Source organism: Penicillium cataractarum (assembly GCF_028827025.1).
Source record: "Penicillium cataractarum strain IBT 29864 chromosome Unknown utg000001l, whole genome shotgun sequence".
NCBI classification, from domain to species: domain Eukaryota; kingdom Fungi; phylum Ascomycota; class Eurotiomycetes; order Eurotiales; family Aspergillaceae; genus Penicillium; species Penicillium cataractarum.
The window spans coordinates 5,017,985-5,032,608 of NW_026622737.1; the positions used below are offsets into that span (position 1 = coordinate 5,017,985).

General features: G+C 52.8%; 8 protein-coding genes across 8 annotated transcripts; 4 read left to right on the plus strand and 4 right to left on the minus strand.

Annotated features, from left to right (window-relative positions):
- Window positions 1–216: 216 nt before the first annotated feature.
- On the plus strand, window positions 217–1,349 carry N7496_001772 (dihydroneopterin aldolase family protein; the record flags this gene model as incomplete). Its single annotated transcript, XM_056694703.1, has 3 exons — window positions 217–685; window positions 730–1,067; window positions 1,152–1,349. The coding sequence occupies 3 exons, from the start codon at window positions 217–219 to the stop codon at window positions 1,347–1,349; spliced, it is 1,005 nt and encodes a 334-aa protein (XP_056561432.1).
- Window positions 1,350–1,985: 636 nt separating this feature from the next.
- Window positions 1,986–2,195, plus strand: N7496_001773 (uncharacterized protein; the record flags this gene model as incomplete). The annotated part of the gene is made up of 1 exon (XM_056694704.1): window positions 1,986–2,195. One exon carries the CDS (start codon window positions 1,986–1,988, stop codon window positions 2,193–2,195), a length of 210 nt encoding a protein of 69 aa, XP_056561433.1.
- A 452-nt stretch (window positions 2,196–2,647) lies between these two features.
- Window positions 2,648–4,435, plus strand: N7496_001774 (AGC family serine/threonine-protein kinase; the record flags this gene model as incomplete). Its single annotated transcript, XM_056694705.1, has 1 exon — window positions 2,648–4,435. One exon carries the CDS (start codon window positions 2,648–2,650, stop codon window positions 4,433–4,435), a length of 1,788 nt encoding a protein of 595 aa, XP_056561434.1.
- Window positions 4,436–4,899: 464 nt separating this feature from the next.
- On the minus strand, window positions 4,900–6,318 carry N7496_001775 (uncharacterized protein; the record flags this gene model as incomplete). The annotated part of the gene is made up of 1 exon (XM_056694706.1): window positions 4,900–6,318. The coding sequence occupies one exon, from the start codon at window positions 6,316–6,318 to the stop codon at window positions 4,900–4,902; it is 1,419 nt and encodes a 472-aa protein (XP_056561435.1).
- Window positions 6,319–7,540: 1,222 nt separating this feature from the next.
- Window positions 7,541–7,966, minus strand: N7496_001776 (uncharacterized protein; the record flags this gene model as incomplete). The annotated part of the gene is made up of 1 exon (XM_056694707.1): window positions 7,541–7,966. The coding sequence occupies one exon, from the start codon at window positions 7,964–7,966 to the stop codon at window positions 7,541–7,543; it is 426 nt and encodes a 141-aa protein (XP_056561436.1).
- A 675-nt stretch (window positions 7,967–8,641) lies between these two features.
- Window positions 8,642–9,859, minus strand: N7496_001777 (ELL-associated factor; the record flags this gene model as incomplete). Its single annotated transcript, XM_056694708.1, has 1 exon — window positions 8,642–9,859. The coding sequence occupies one exon, from the start codon at window positions 9,857–9,859 to the stop codon at window positions 8,642–8,644; it is 1,218 nt and encodes a 405-aa protein (XP_056561437.1).
- A 575-nt stretch (window positions 9,860–10,434) lies between these two features.
- N7496_001778 (Dor1-like family protein) lies at window positions 10,435–11,802 on the minus strand (the record flags this gene model as incomplete). The annotated part of the gene is made up of 1 exon (XM_056694709.1): window positions 10,435–11,802. The coding sequence occupies one exon, from the start codon at window positions 11,800–11,802 to the stop codon at window positions 10,435–10,437; it is 1,368 nt and encodes a 455-aa protein (XP_056561438.1).
- Window positions 11,803–12,107: 305 nt separating this feature from the next.
- On the plus strand, window positions 12,108–13,920 carry N7496_001779 (acid phosphatase DET1; the record flags this gene model as incomplete). Its single annotated transcript, XM_056694710.1, has 2 exons — window positions 12,108–12,122; window positions 12,190–13,920. 2 exons carry the CDS (start codon window positions 12,108–12,110, stop codon window positions 13,918–13,920), a joined length of 1,746 nt encoding a protein of 581 aa, XP_056561439.1.
- Window positions 13,921–14,624: the final 704 nt, after the last annotated feature.

The window sequence follows — 14,624 nt, forward strand, 5'->3', positions numbered from 1 at the left end:
ACCTCGTTCCATCGTTCCAACTTCGAGAAGGAATGCTGGACACGGTCCTGATTCTTTAATTCAATCACTGCTCCAATTGACACAATCCATATCTTATCCTAGTCACTTACCAAAATACACCCTTTCGATCTCTGTCGGAAATTAATCCCGCAGCAACGGTAGCTCCCCCACCTTCTACCTTTGGAGCACCAGCGAACTCTTTCGCAACCCATCAAAATGTCCTCCCCCCGATCCGCCGTGCACATCCCTACAACCCCGGCTGTCCTTGACAGCGTCCGTCTCCGCAACATCGAGCTCCCCCTCCCCGCTGCCCCAGACCCGTGGCATCGCCCCGACAAGCCGCAGCCCTGCACAGCAAGCCTCAAGCTATCCTACTCCTCCGCCATCGCTGCCGCAGAACAAGATGATGTGTCGCTCTCCCTTGACTACGGCAAGCTCTTCCGACGCTTGGAAACTGACGTCCGTGAAATGGCCCACCACACCACCTCCCCGGAGCACCCGCATCACCGCATGGTCAGTGTCGAAGGCACGCAGCGCGAGGAGATGAAGATCAGCGCCGTGGGCCAGGACCCGCGCGTTACGGCCGGTATTGTCGCGAACTGTGGTCTGGGCCTGTTGGACGAGACAGCCGCCGGTGTGCGCCGCATGGCGCATGTGCATCAGAGCCCGCGGAATAGCTTCTCAGGTGCGCCAGCGCCCCTGTCCCCGCGCCTGCTCGCTCGTCCCCAGTTGCGGCCGAGTATGGCCGGTGCGAGGTGTGGCTGCATCTTCCCAAGGCGTTACTGCGTGCAGAGGAGGGCCTCAAGTATCGGAGCGTTACGGTGTGGGGGTACAAGGATGGTGCGGATGCGGAGGCCTTGGATTCTGAGTCGCGGTGTCCCGTGGTGTTGGAGGAGGAGTTCCGTATCGAGGGGATTCGCTGCTACTGTATTCTCGGTGTGAATTCGCATGAGCGTGTTGAGAAGCAGGCTGTTATTATTTCTCTGGGCTTTTCGGGTCCTGGCCAGTTGGCTTGGGGGTCGACCGTGGTCGATACGTATGTGGCTCTGACGCGGGCTGTTGCGGAGGTATGTATAAGTATCCTGTTTGATCGTGATGGTCATCTGATCTTCTCGCCTGTCGGTTATTCATGGTCTAACCTTGGATTATAGAAAGTCGATGAAACCACTTTCCAGACTGTTGAAGCTCTGGCTACCTTTATCGCTCGTATCGTGACGGTGGAGTTTGGCAATGAGCGCGTCACCGTTCGTGTCGAAAAGCCTAGCGCGTTGGCGTTTGTTGAGCGCTCTGGTGTCGAGATTACTCGGTCCCAAGCGTTCTTCAAGAACCACGACGTGGCGCGCAGGTAAGGTTGTCATATGATGATGTGCGTGGAATCGATCGATCGTGCATGCTGCACTGCGGGTGCTCCCGCGGGACAACGGTGAATCGAAGTTTCTGGATGGAATGGACAGGACTGTTTGCGACGGCATAAATCAGGAATTCCTCCAAAAAAGAGTAGTAGTAATATTTCGAGTACAATTTCTCAAGCCATTTAGAGTACTTCAATGTGGTTGTGCTGTAGCCAGTCAGATTTGGGTTGATAGTCAGCTTCGTAGTAGGTAGCAGGAGTAGTTAGTATCTGCTCCGATTCTATTGGCAGTCGTGACAGCTTCATGTTCCAGTTTGCAGAATACGAAACGAATTCAAGAGTAGCTAATACTACTCTATCCTGACTCTCCCTTTGGTCCCTTTCCTTCTCCCTGTCATCTCCAAGGAGACCATTCATAGTTCATAGATTGCCCATGCCTTGCACGTGAACGCCCGATCCGGTATAGTCCATAGGCCCCCCGGATTTACGCCCGAAAGTGATGCTTTTCTTCAGCTTTGTCTCTCTCACCCTTTCAACTCATCCTTCACTAGTGGGAACACCCGAGTTTGTTCCTCCTCTTTGACACTCTCCTCGGATCAGTTGATCAACCAAGACCAGCCCCGCGATTTCCTCTATGTGCCAGCCTGCGCCCTCCTCGCTCTTCTCGACTTCTTTGACCAACTCCCTGGTCAACCTGCCCTTGATTACCTCCGAGATCTCCAGCGACCGCTCGCCGACCAACGACCTCGCCGTGACCGCATATCCCCAACTGACTCCCTCCGCCTTGGCTTTCGACTTCGCGGTCGGCGAGGTGATTTGGCTAGGGGTCCCGGGTCCGTCCTGAAGAAGGGCGGACGGTAAAATTACTCGAGGATTTGCGAGCTGGCTGAGAGTCAGCTAGAAAGAGACTGTACCATTCAGCTATCACGTTGAGGTGAGTCTTCGTTCCTTCCTTTCCCGGAACCCGAGAGCTTGTCGTTATTTTTTTTACCTTCATCGCGATTGGTGGGGCAAAAACTCGCTCGCGAGGAAGCTCTCATCTACCCCTCCAACTCTCTCAGGCAAGTCGAAAAAAAAAGATTAAAGCTAATATGGAATCGGTGGACGATAGTGGCAGCCATACAGGCCTCTCGAGTATCTATTTGCCATAACAAACACCATTGGTGTGTCCTCAATTGCCCTCCGCACCGCGACTATCGTCGGCGCCTCTACTGGGAACGAAACCCCGAGGCTCAACTCGGAGTCCGAACTTTTCTCCAACACCGTTGACTACTGCGACGATCGCAGTCGAGCATCATGCCTTCTTCTGCGCCGCCCGATGATCTCTCCGTTGGAGACGTTTTTACTCCGCAGGCTGACAGCGCGCAGCCCTCCGCCGTCGACATTCCGACCAATCACCGCGTCCCGGATGTCCACATGGGAGACGACCAATTGTCGCCGCGCAAGCAGATGGCCAATTACAGGGCCAACGGGGACAATCTGATGCAGCCCCCAGCGTTTCACCCGAACCTGTTGTCCGGCAAGCAGCGGCGCAAGGCTAAGAAGAAGAAGCAAGCCACGCAGGCGGATCCGGCACTCTCGACGGTCCGTGGTTTCACGCCACTAGCCTCCGCGGATGAGGACTCCGATTTCTCCACGACTAGCTCCCGCGCTGCCGAGTCTCGTCCGATGACCTCCAAGGGTGGAGCGAGTCCGCGGGCTCAGCCCAACACGGGCCACGGAGTCAGCGCCTTGAAGCTCCAGCTTGACTCGCTGGGTCTTTCGGGGAAGCCTACTGCGGGTACCGGCGGCTTCTACTCGGGAACTCCCAGCAACGCAAGCGTGTATTCCGACAGCGACCAGACTGAGATTTTGACCAGCTATGAAGTGCCACTGGAGCATGACTTCGTCAGCGCAGATGCCACAAAGGAGGAGGAGGAAGAGGGACCTGTCAGCACGAGCCCAGTCGCAGCTGGAAATGGGGTCGATATGCGGAACCAGGTCTGCCGGAAGATGACCGCAGAGGATTTTGAGCCTTTGCTTTGCCTTGGCAAGGGTTCATTCGGAACTGTCTTGTTGGTCCGCCATGTTGTCACGGGCAAGCTCTACGCTCAGAAGCAATTCAAGAAGGCATCGCTCACTGTCCACAAGAAACTCGTCGAGCAAACCAAGACGGAGCGCATGATCTTGGAGAGTGTCAACCGCCACCCGTTCGTGGTGAAGTTGTTCTATGCCTTCCAGGATCACGAGAAGCTCTACCTGATTTTGGAGTACGCCCAGGGCGGCGAGCTGTTCACCCATCTTGCTATGGAGCGTATGTTCCAAGAGGATGCCGCGGCATTCTACATGGCCGAAATGGTCCTCGCCCTGGAGCATCTGCACCAGAACGTCGGCGTCCTATACCGTGACCTCAAGCCAGAGAACTGCCTCCTTGATCACTACGGCCACCTGCTCCTCACCGACTTTGGCCTGAGCAAGATCGCAGTGAGCGATGATGAGCGCTGCAATTCCTCCCTGGGTACAATCGAGTACATGGCCCCCGAAGTCATTCAGGGCAAACCCTACGGCAAAGCATGCGACTGGTGGTCCCTAGGCGCGTTGGGCTTCGACCTGCTTACCGGCTCCCCTCCATTCCGCGCCAACAATCACGCTAAACTGCAAGAGAAGATTGTCAAGCAGAAGCTCGTCCTGCCTTACTACCTCGGCCCAGACGCAAAGGATCTACTCATCCGACTGCTCCGCAAAGACCCCGCCAAGCGACTCGGCTACCACATGCCCAAGGATCTGCAGACAATCAAAAAGCACCGGTTCTTCCGCAAGATTGACTGGGCAGCTCTCGAGCGACGCGAAATCGACCCGCCAATTCAACCCGTCGTCACGGATCCCGCGCTGGCCGAGAACTTCTCCGCTGATTTCACTCAGATCCCTCTTAGTCCGACGGTGACGGGTGGGTTTGATGATCTGTACGCGCAGAGTCGATCTCGATTATCGTCGAGTTTCGCGGGCCAGAGCGCTGGTGACGGTGATCCATTCGGTGGATTCAGCTTTGTGGCTTCGAGCAGCTTGCTGGATCACGGGCTCGGGGTGATGGCGACGGGATATTAGGCGATGAGCTGTCCCCGATGGTTCCGAAGCTTCTTTACTGTCTCGTTTCCAGGGAGTTTAGGTTGCTTTGCATTGTACTTTGCTTTTCCTCATGTCATGGTCGCTGCCCGTGCATCACTTTCTGTCTATCTTGTATCCTCAGATACAAGCGTTCTTGTTCTCAGCTTCCACAGTTCAGGACAACAAATCCGGTTCTACAGCGCTATCACATTCTTCCGCAGAGGTGTTACACTAAGCGGTTCTTTCTGCAAGAAATGCATTATTCAAATTCGGTTTTATTCTTGATCATTTCGAATTTCGTAGATAGTCATTGATGTACAATACAGTTCAGTTCATCCACCCTGCAAGCCAATATGGAATCCAAGCAACACAAAAATCCAAACCAAGCCAAAAACAAGGAGAACAGCACCCGTATGCCGGACCTTCCCCGCAAACTCCCCGAGTATTATGATACCGTATGCCATCTAGATTTCGCCTTCTTCGCTTCCACCCCCTTCATCATTTGGTGCGGACGGGGGGCCCGTTTCCTTGGGGTTTGCAGAGTCCGCTGGGGCTGTACTCGGGTCAACGCCCTTGTCGTCTGAGACTTCGCCTTCTTCGGCGCTCGTTTCCTCTTTCTGGGGGTTCTGTGTTGAGGATGACTGGGTGTTTTTCTGATCTTGTCTCTCGCTGGAGAGTCGATCGGTGGGTTTAGATTGTCGGACTGCTTCTAATGCGCGGAGGGGAATGCGCGGGCGAGCTGTTGTTGATGGTGAAGCTGTTGCGCCTGCTGCAGCGGGATGGGGTGAGACGGTGCGTTGGCGTTTTGGCGAGCGCTCCCCATTTAATGAGGAGGATTGTTGTGTGTTTGGTGTTGGGGTTGGTTGATGGTGTTCATTAGACTGGGAGTCTGGCTCACGCGAGCGTTTGCGCCCGTTTAACGCGGCCGAGTCGCCTGGTGTGCTGAGGGTGGGTGTGGAGACTGGGTCCGCGATGGGGTTGTTGTGGAAGAGGCGGGTTGGATCGTTGACGTCTGCGTCGGAAAAGGCAAAGTCTGGATAGCCCTTGCTTAGGTTTTGCTGGACGCGCTCGTAGATTTTGACGATAAGTTTGCAGGCGCGGATGAGCTCGTCTACTTTGACGTCTAGTTGTGCCCACCATGGTCGTCCCTCGGAGTCGTCTGGGAAGGCGATCCGGCAATGGCGAGCTGCGGCGTAGAGGGCCGCTGCGGCGATGACGCGGGGCTGGAACTGTAGACAGAGCACTGTGTATGTGGAGTCGTTTAGGAAGGCGTATGCCGAGTGGCGGAGGGGTCTGTTGTCGCCCACGCCGAGGGAGAGAGAGTAATCCCAAAGGATGCGGTACGGCGACTCGAGCTGTAAGTCGAAACAGAGGAACTCCAGCATGACGCTCTCATTCTGGAGAATCAAGTCGCGCCACTTCCAGTAGTCCTTTGACTGCTCATCCACAACAAGATCAGGCTGCTTCATAGCGACACGGCAGCAGGCCACGACGAAATCCTTCATGCGGCGCATCGTCTCGTCAACCTTGAACGCAACGAACAGGGAGACTGCCGCGATGACCTTGGGGTGCATGAGGTCGGCGCCCACCTCGGGGTATTGTCCGCGAAGAGAGTATCGCATGAGAAAGCGATGCATAAACACCGTCGCCGTCATAGACGTCTGCGGCGGCATCTTAAGCATCATGCTGACCTGCCAGATAAACTCGACAGCTCGATGCCGGATATAATCCTCCTTCTCCCGGTCGATTTTGTCAACCCGCGACGGCGTGCGCTCGAGGTCTTCATCGCTAAAGATCCATTTCTGCTGTGTGGCCGCTATAACCGGATTAGGTAGGCCGGGGATGCGGTGCTTCGGCGGTGCTGGGGACGCGGAGGCTTCCATCTGGTCGTGTGGGGGCTCGCGCGAGGCCAACGGTTCACGCGAAAGGGGGATGTTGTAGGCGAAAAGAGAGGCGAGGATGATTGTGAAGGCGAGAAGTGGAGATGCCAACTATCTCTCGTGAGAGGTAGCAAGGTAAAGCGCGCCCGCGCGCTCCTTTGCGGAGGGTTATAGAGCTTCCTATCCCAGGGTTGGGTGTTGTCCGATCCAATCGCGCATTCCAGAGCTGTTCATCGCATATTCGAACGGTCAAAAAAATTATCTCACGGTGATTTCGAAGGTGTTCCGGTGTGAATATATGGGAGAAAGACTCTCAGGTGCTGAGAGCTTGGTTCAAGGAAACTTGGGTGCATGTGGTTGCGGCGAATCCAGCGAAAGTGAAAGCTGCTGCCCGGGCGGATTAACTAGTTCTCCGGAGATATGCTATTGGCTGGCTGAAGTATAAAATGACCGAGAGGGAACACGCAGACAACTAGTTGATCTTTCGAAAAGAAGGCTAGATTATATCAACAGGGGTTAAATGATCAAATCTTGATACTTTGGGGGAGAGTGAAGAAAGTGGTAAGTTAACCAAAATCTTGGTGTGGTCAAATTTAGCGACCACCAGGCATGGATGCTTGAACTTGCCCGGTCAAGCAAGCATCAGTGAATACCCTCATATTCCAAGAATGAAAACCTCTTGTTTAAGGACTCTTTTTCATAAATGTTGATCTTTAAGAGCTTGTGGGTCGACATGCTGGTGGCTCTTTATCGGTTACTTTGAATGGAATCCCCGGTGGGAATCACTAGGTTGGATGATCATCTACAGTGTCTTCAACATTAGGTCAAGCCTCCAGGCCTTGTTATATTTCATGAATTTTGCCAGATTATCATCCACGAAATTCTCTGCTCAGACATGCTAGCCAGACAAGCCAAACCACCCGGTATGATTGAATGTCTTTGCGCCCAGGCCGATATGAGTAGAGCAAATGACATTAGGAAAATGGGATCTATCATATTAGGATTAGTGAAGGTCATACAGCCTATCTGTTGACTCAGTCTACCTCTAGTATTGATGTTACGAAGGATCCTTCGGGAAAAATAAGATACAAGGTAATTCGCATTGTTTCAAGGTATCGATATGTATCACGAGATCTCTTGAGATTCAAGACCTATCATCCATCCTTAGCTCCCCTAGCGAAGCACGCAAATATCTAGAGACATCAAAAGCACCACGGTACCCTTCTCAACCAAAGAACTGTCTGGCAACGTGTGATTGCAGTTCAACCTTGAGCCACATGATCTGGGCATCCCTCTCAGCGATTTGACGCTTCAAGTCTTCGATTTGAGCCTTTAGGGTAACCTCATGCTTCATCTTGCGGGTTTTGGTGGCCGCCTCAGTGTTATTGGTGAGCTTAGGAATCACAGGGTGGGGAGTCATGGGAGTGACTGGCTTGGGATTGGTCATAGGTGGGGTGTGATCCTTGCGAGGGCGAGTGCTTTTGGCATTGTTCGAAGCGTTCGGGGTGCTGGCTGCCGATGATCTTGGCGACGAGGTAGTAGGAGTGGCAGGGAGCTTTTGCTTGGTGGCAGGTTTCGCCCGGATAGTCAGGACGGAGCTGGTGGGAGCTTCCATGGTCGACGCGTCGTTGGAAGCAGGGGACTTAGCCATGATGGTTCGGAATGTTGATGTTGATGAAGAGAGAGGAGGTGTCAGACGTGAAACGGCAGTAGGTAACCGGAGAGATGGTGTCGGGTAGGAAGGAAGATAAGATTTCACGCTGGGTCGTTTGGTGAAGATGAGGAACCTGGGAAAAGGAATGAGAAGAAAGAGAAAGCTATTCAGTCAGGGACATTCCTGATATACGGTCTTACAAACGAGCATGACTCTTATCTTCCTAATTCGGTATGTTTGCTGCTATCCACAACTCCAGTGTCCAAAATATGTGCAAACATCCAGACTGGGTTGATCATCATATGCTCGATGGTTTCTTAAAATCCAGGCTAGAGAAAGGTAGCCTAACAGAGCAGGACACACAATTAAGGAGTAGATTGAAGTGATCAATAATGTATACTGTTCTTGATATTCCACATACCTTGGATTTTCCCCTTCACGACCTCAACTAAGCACGACTCTTTTTGGACAAGAGTGATGTTGAATATGAGATTCAAGGAGTAATATCAAAGGAAAACAAAAAGGTAACTGAAGAAGAAACGAGGGATGATCATTCACTAAACCACCTAATTGACTGCGCATACATAACAATGTAGAAAGTGGTATCTCTAGTCCTGCACCCGAGCGCCACGCTGATATGCAAAGATACAATAACCTCAAAACTAACGATACTTATTCCTCCTCACTGACCTCACTCTCATCATCACTAGCCACATGGTAACTCCTCTGACCATATTGGTGGCTACGGGCCTCTTCCTCACGCGCACTCGCTTCAAAGGCGGCTTCCATTTCTGCAGCCAGTGCATCATCGTCCTCCATATCATCTCCGGTATCGGCGGGAGCAGAGGGAGCGGGCTTGGTATCTCTGGCTGGGGAGGGTAGCCGGAAAGACTCCATTTCCTCTTCCGATTCCTCGCCGTCCCTATCGTCGGCTGGCGTGTTATTCGAGGAGAAGAAGGAGGGGTTGACTTTGAAGGCTCGTTTAGGAGGAGGGGAGCCCATGTCAATAATCAATTCCCCGTCGATGATGATATTGGAACCTGGGGACTGGATGGACCGTTGCGAGCCATTGCCTGTGCCTGCATCTGATATCGACAGTCGAGAGTCGTCCTGGTCAACCGGCGGTTCTGGACGAGAGACTGGCTCTCGGGGTCGCTCGGCGGGTACATCCCGGGGAACCTTCGGCTTTACAGGCGGCTTCTGTACACGCTTGGTTTCGCGGAGAGGGTTCGTTTGCTTTTGCGTCTTTGGTCGGGGTGCAGGCTTCGCCGCGGGTCTGGCAGGTGGTAGCACGGGCGTGTTGGCTTTGCTGGTGTAGATCGGCTCTGGCGTAGAGTTCCGCGAGGCGGGCTTGACATCCTCGGCACCCTCCTTGGGGAGGAAGTGTCGAAAGTCGTAGGGATTGCTGTCATCAGCCGGACCTTCGTCTTCGCTGGTATTTCCTCCATTGCGATCATCGCCCGATATGTGATCCTCCTCCTGTGATATTCGTAGCTGCTCGTATTGTTCCAGAACTTGCTTCTCCGTCTTGCCCGGTGCCGACCGTAGATTGAAATTCAATTTGCTGGAGACCGGCTCCAGCACGAAGACTTTGCGTTCGGGGTCGAAGACCAGGACGAGGGCTCGCTCGCCCGTCGGGTCTTCGCTGCCTTGGTATGAATAAGTCAAGGTGTGATCGGCGCTCGGAGGCTTATCGGTGACGGTCAGGTCGTAGATATCGCGCGACCGGGAGGAACGGGTGATCGTTGATCGTTGTTGGGGTGTTGCAGCTTTGGACTTGTAATTGTAGTTGACATTGATCAGGCGGTCTGAGTCTGTATTTTTGGCCAGTCGTTCACCCAGGACGATAGGGTATTCAGCCTGCTTGGTCGGGTCGATCATGGTTGACATCGTGGGGGCGGCCATGTCTCCGCGCGGAAACGAACAGCGGTGAGCAATGGAAGAGGGATTGTGAGGAGAGTCGGAGATGGCGAGTAGAATAATAGATAGAGGAGACAAAGAATGAGACGAGGGGTTATGTGGAATGGAGGAAGAGAGGAGAATTTGTGAAAGAAAGTCCGAGGGAAGAGAGACAGGCGCAAACATGGGGAAAGGAAAGGCGGAGACAGCTGAACTCCGCCTGTTCTGACGAATACTTTGGGTTGGTAGAGTTTAGGCTTGTGTTACCCATACTTTAACCGATGGATCAATGATTGGGGCTGTTGGGAGGTTCCCTAGATTGAATTTACATCTCATAGCACTAACCAGAAGTATACCATAAAAGATTAAAGACATTGTAACCTTAGCATAGCCTATTACTGATCACTGTCTCTATACTTCTTGAGATGGACATCCATCAATGTATCTTCAAGCATGTAGGCTTCAATCCAAGACCATCTTTAAAGTACTGCTCTGTGTATTTACAAGATGTATGTCTCAACTAGCAGTGGGTATATTAGATGGATAAACTACATGGCATCCGACATTCAATGTACCGGCACTCGACTTGTCAGTTGCTCTAAACGTCCGGCCAGTGCCCGATGCTTACGCATCACTTCTTCCCATTCATACGTAATATCCTCCTCCCCGTCCAGCTCAGTCAGAATCATGCCAAAGTCACCTCCTAATCGGCCGAGACTAGCCGCACAGTACAGCAGCTGCGTCAGCAAACTCTCCCTCGAGCTGCGATCCCGAACATTCGGAAGATATGCCCGCATGGTATCCGTGAGTAACTGCACCAGGTGCATCGGGAATGTCGCCAATGCCGAAGGGAGTCTTTGAAGCGGATCGTCAGATCGTGCTGGATGGGACTGCGCCTTGTGGGCCTCGACGCCCCGGAGGCCTGAAATAGCGGGTTCGGAATCTGACTGCTCAGAGCTGAAGATATTCTTGTACAGTGAGACAATGGCAAAGCTCTGTTCACGGAATATCTCAATGTATCGTTTCAAGTAGCGGTCCGTCTGCTGACCGTCGGACCATGTTTCGGACTTGTCTTTGCCATTGACTCTCCGCTGGGTTTCGTGGTCGGCAAGCTCTCGCAGAGGATCCAAGGCTTCCAGAGTCGAGACCAAATGGGCTAAGCGGCAGATCAAGAAAATGGCGCCCAGTGCTCCTTCTCCAGTACCTGTTGCTCCCTCACTTTGAAGACTCTCCAGATCCGGGGCCACTCGGCGCAGCCAGCCGACGGTTCGCATGCCAGCTGCTAGCCGTAGGTTCTGGCCGCGAAGGCCTGCGATCAAATTGGTGGTCATTTCCTTCATAGCATCTTCTGCCTGAGATGCCACATCTTGAATTAATGGTGACTCGGGGTATAATGTTTGTAGTCGCTTAATATGTGCATGTAGGTCGAGAGCTGAGGAGTATGTGGTAGAGGCTGCTCCGGCGCCCGAGTTGGCAGACGCTGCAGACACCGCAGTGGACAATAGAGAAGGTAACTCGAGGATATCAGACAGCCGGTCGACATTGCGTGCCAGCTGCATAGCCTTCTTCCTCCGTTCTAGGGCGGCATTATCTGTAATCTTGCTGTATTTGGTGGAGAACTTGACGGCCTCTTCGTCGAGCTTCGGGATGGCATCGCGTAATTGTTGCGCTTCACGAGTTAACTGTGGAATTGATGTACGCAGGGTAGAGAGATGGTCGGCAGAGGTAATAAAGGCCCGGTGGGAGCGGTTGGATAGGGCTTGGAGCGAGAGGAGTGTTGAATGGGAGGATTGGGCCAGGGACTGTGGTTCGGTGGTCTGGAGTGCGTCCAAAGACAGGGTGGACAAGCGATTGAGATATTGTGACGTCGTAGCATCATTTGGCGGTGGCGATTCCAAACGTGGAGCCAGCAGCTCCAACAGCGAGTCGGCCATGTCGTTGGGGTCAAGATGCCAGAGTTTCGATGCGGAAAGCGAGCGTCCTGAATGGCGAAGACATACGGTGGCCCGTGCGGCCAGTTTGCGCATCTCCGCAGTGTTTCCAACATTTTCCGTCTTGTTTTCGTTTGCCTCTTCATCGAGACTTACAGTTGAAAGGGCTTGGAACTATTCTATAGAGACACTATCATCCAGACTATCTTGTCTGAAGAAGTGCTTTTCGTTTCTTCGTTATCGTCTTCATCTGCCCCTCCCCCGCATCTTCCCCTTAGTGGCCTTGTCCCACATGCCCCTTCAGAGCCATGGGGAAACCACGCGTAAGTATTACCTTCATCTTAGTAAGGAGTCTGGGAATGCTCGATCTGACCTGATCCTATTCTATAGATGATTATTCTTGTCCGCCATGCGCAGTCCGAAGGAAATAAGAACCGCGATATTCACCAAACCACTCCCGACCACCGAGTGAAACTCACACCCGAAGGACATCGACAAGCACAAGAGGCCGGCCGTCGACTGCGCGACCTTCTCCATCCCGATGATACCCTCCACTTCTTTACTTCTCCATATCGGCGGACGAGAGAGACAGCCGAAGGGATGCTAGAATCGTTGACCTCCGACGATCCCAGCCCATCGCCATTCCCGAGGCACGGCATCAAAGTCTATGAAGAGCCCCGACTACGAGAACAAGACTTTGGCAACTTCCAACCATGCTCGACCGAAATGGAGCGTATGTGGATGGAACGGGCAGACTATGGCCACTTCTTCTATCGTATTCCCAACGGCGAGTCCGCCGCAGATGCTTACGACCGTGTGAGCGGATTTAACGAATCGCTGTGGCGACTCTTCGGCGAGGAGGACTTTGCCAGTGTATGCGTGCTCGTCACCCACGGACTGATGACAAGAGTGTTTCTTATGAAATGGTACCATTGGAGCGTGGAATACTTCGAGGACCTGCGCAATATCAACCACTGCGAGTTCGTGATCATGACCCTCAACCCGGATAACGGCAAATATACCCTCCAGAATAAACTGCGGACATGGTCCGATTTACGCAAAGAGCGAGAACGCGAGCGCGAGGCCAGCGGCCAACCTCCCGCTCCCGCCCCTTCGGATCATATTCCCATCCGACGAAAATGGGGTGGTTGTCCTGATGGATGTACCCACGGGTTGACCGGTGATGCTAAAAAGTCCCTTCGGACACAATTGATGGAATCGATGCATCGTGGTCATACACGAGGCAATGTCGCTACACATCCCGATCACCCGTCACCGCTGAAACAAGCTGCTTCTACCTCCGACAGTATGGAAGGGTCCTTCCCCTTCCCCAATGATAAAAGCATGTCTACCTTGCAAGACACCAACAACGACGGTAACTCCACTACTCAAGCGGGGGACGAGAACGAAGATACGTCCGGACGCTCTTCTAGCTCGGATACTCGCTACGGTGGGATTGCACGTCCCATCCGTCCAAGTCTAGGTCCTTTCCGCGACAGCGAAGACCACCTCCTCCACCCTCCCGCTTCATCCTCGTCCACCGCCAATCTCAAAATGGCTCTACTCCATCTAGGCGGCCGCGACGGGGGTGGCTCTATGAGCGGCGCAAACAGCCTCGCTCCATCCGACGACGAAGGCGACGATAACGACCACCCTCACCACCACGGTCCCCGCAGTGGAACGCCTACTCTGCACTCGCACTCACACTCGCATGTCCACTCATCGTCAACGTCCAGACCATCCCAAGACGCGGAAGAAGATGGCGACGACGAACTCAGTTCCCACCCAACAGAAGACTCGAAACGTCGTCCTCACCACCATCCACACCATCATCACCATAATCACTCTACAACACATACACACCCGACCATCCGACCCAGTCACCACAGACAGACGTCCTCAACAGCATCCCAACAACCCTGGAGAATGGCAAATATCCTAGGAGACGGCGATGACGAAAGCGAAGACACGCAAACACCACGTACGACAGAGCCACGAGGCCATCAGGGGAATTCCGACGAGAAAGATCAAGGTAATAACCAAAACAGTCAGAATAAGGAGGTGCTTTCCCTGGAAGCGCAGCGGCAACAGGACCAGAGTATTCAGGGGAGCGTGTATTGAGATCGTTCAGCTGGGGGTATAAAATTGGGTATACCGCCTTGGAAGCTTTCTAATTTGATAAAAGGATGTAATTAGATGAGGAGGGTTTTATTAGTGACTGGCCTAGATGATAACTATTACTTGACTGGCATTGGGTTTCGGATAAAGCGTTATACTATGACTACACGAATGAGAATGACACTGCATGATTCAAGAGGTTGAGTATGTCGAATCGTATGTGATTGAATTTCTACTAGGTAGATAATAGGTTATTGCCTACTATCCACCAGACTTAATTTACGAATCTACAAGAATACCAGAACAAATTCAGCGACAAAGACAATAGTTTGTCACATATTTCCCGAATAATCCTAAGACAACGAGACGTCCCAACACAGAGACCATGAAACCCCGCTCATGGAAAGCCAAAAACAAGCCCTGACACCAGATTCTCACAAACCCAGTTTCGCAGGCTATCTCAAAGCCCACACTCACGGAGGGACACAGGCAAAGGGAAATGGAAAACAAGGACGAAGTCGAAAGAACCAATAGACTACATACAGGAATCAGGCCACCGCTAGCCAGCCTCTACCCATGGAATGTAGATAGAAACTGGAAAGGATATTGACTGCCTTAGGAAAATCGCCGCCTCGACACGAAGGCAATGGCAGATGCAAAAGGGAAATTGGAATAGGTGTAGACGGTCAAGGGAAAGGGAAGAGGAA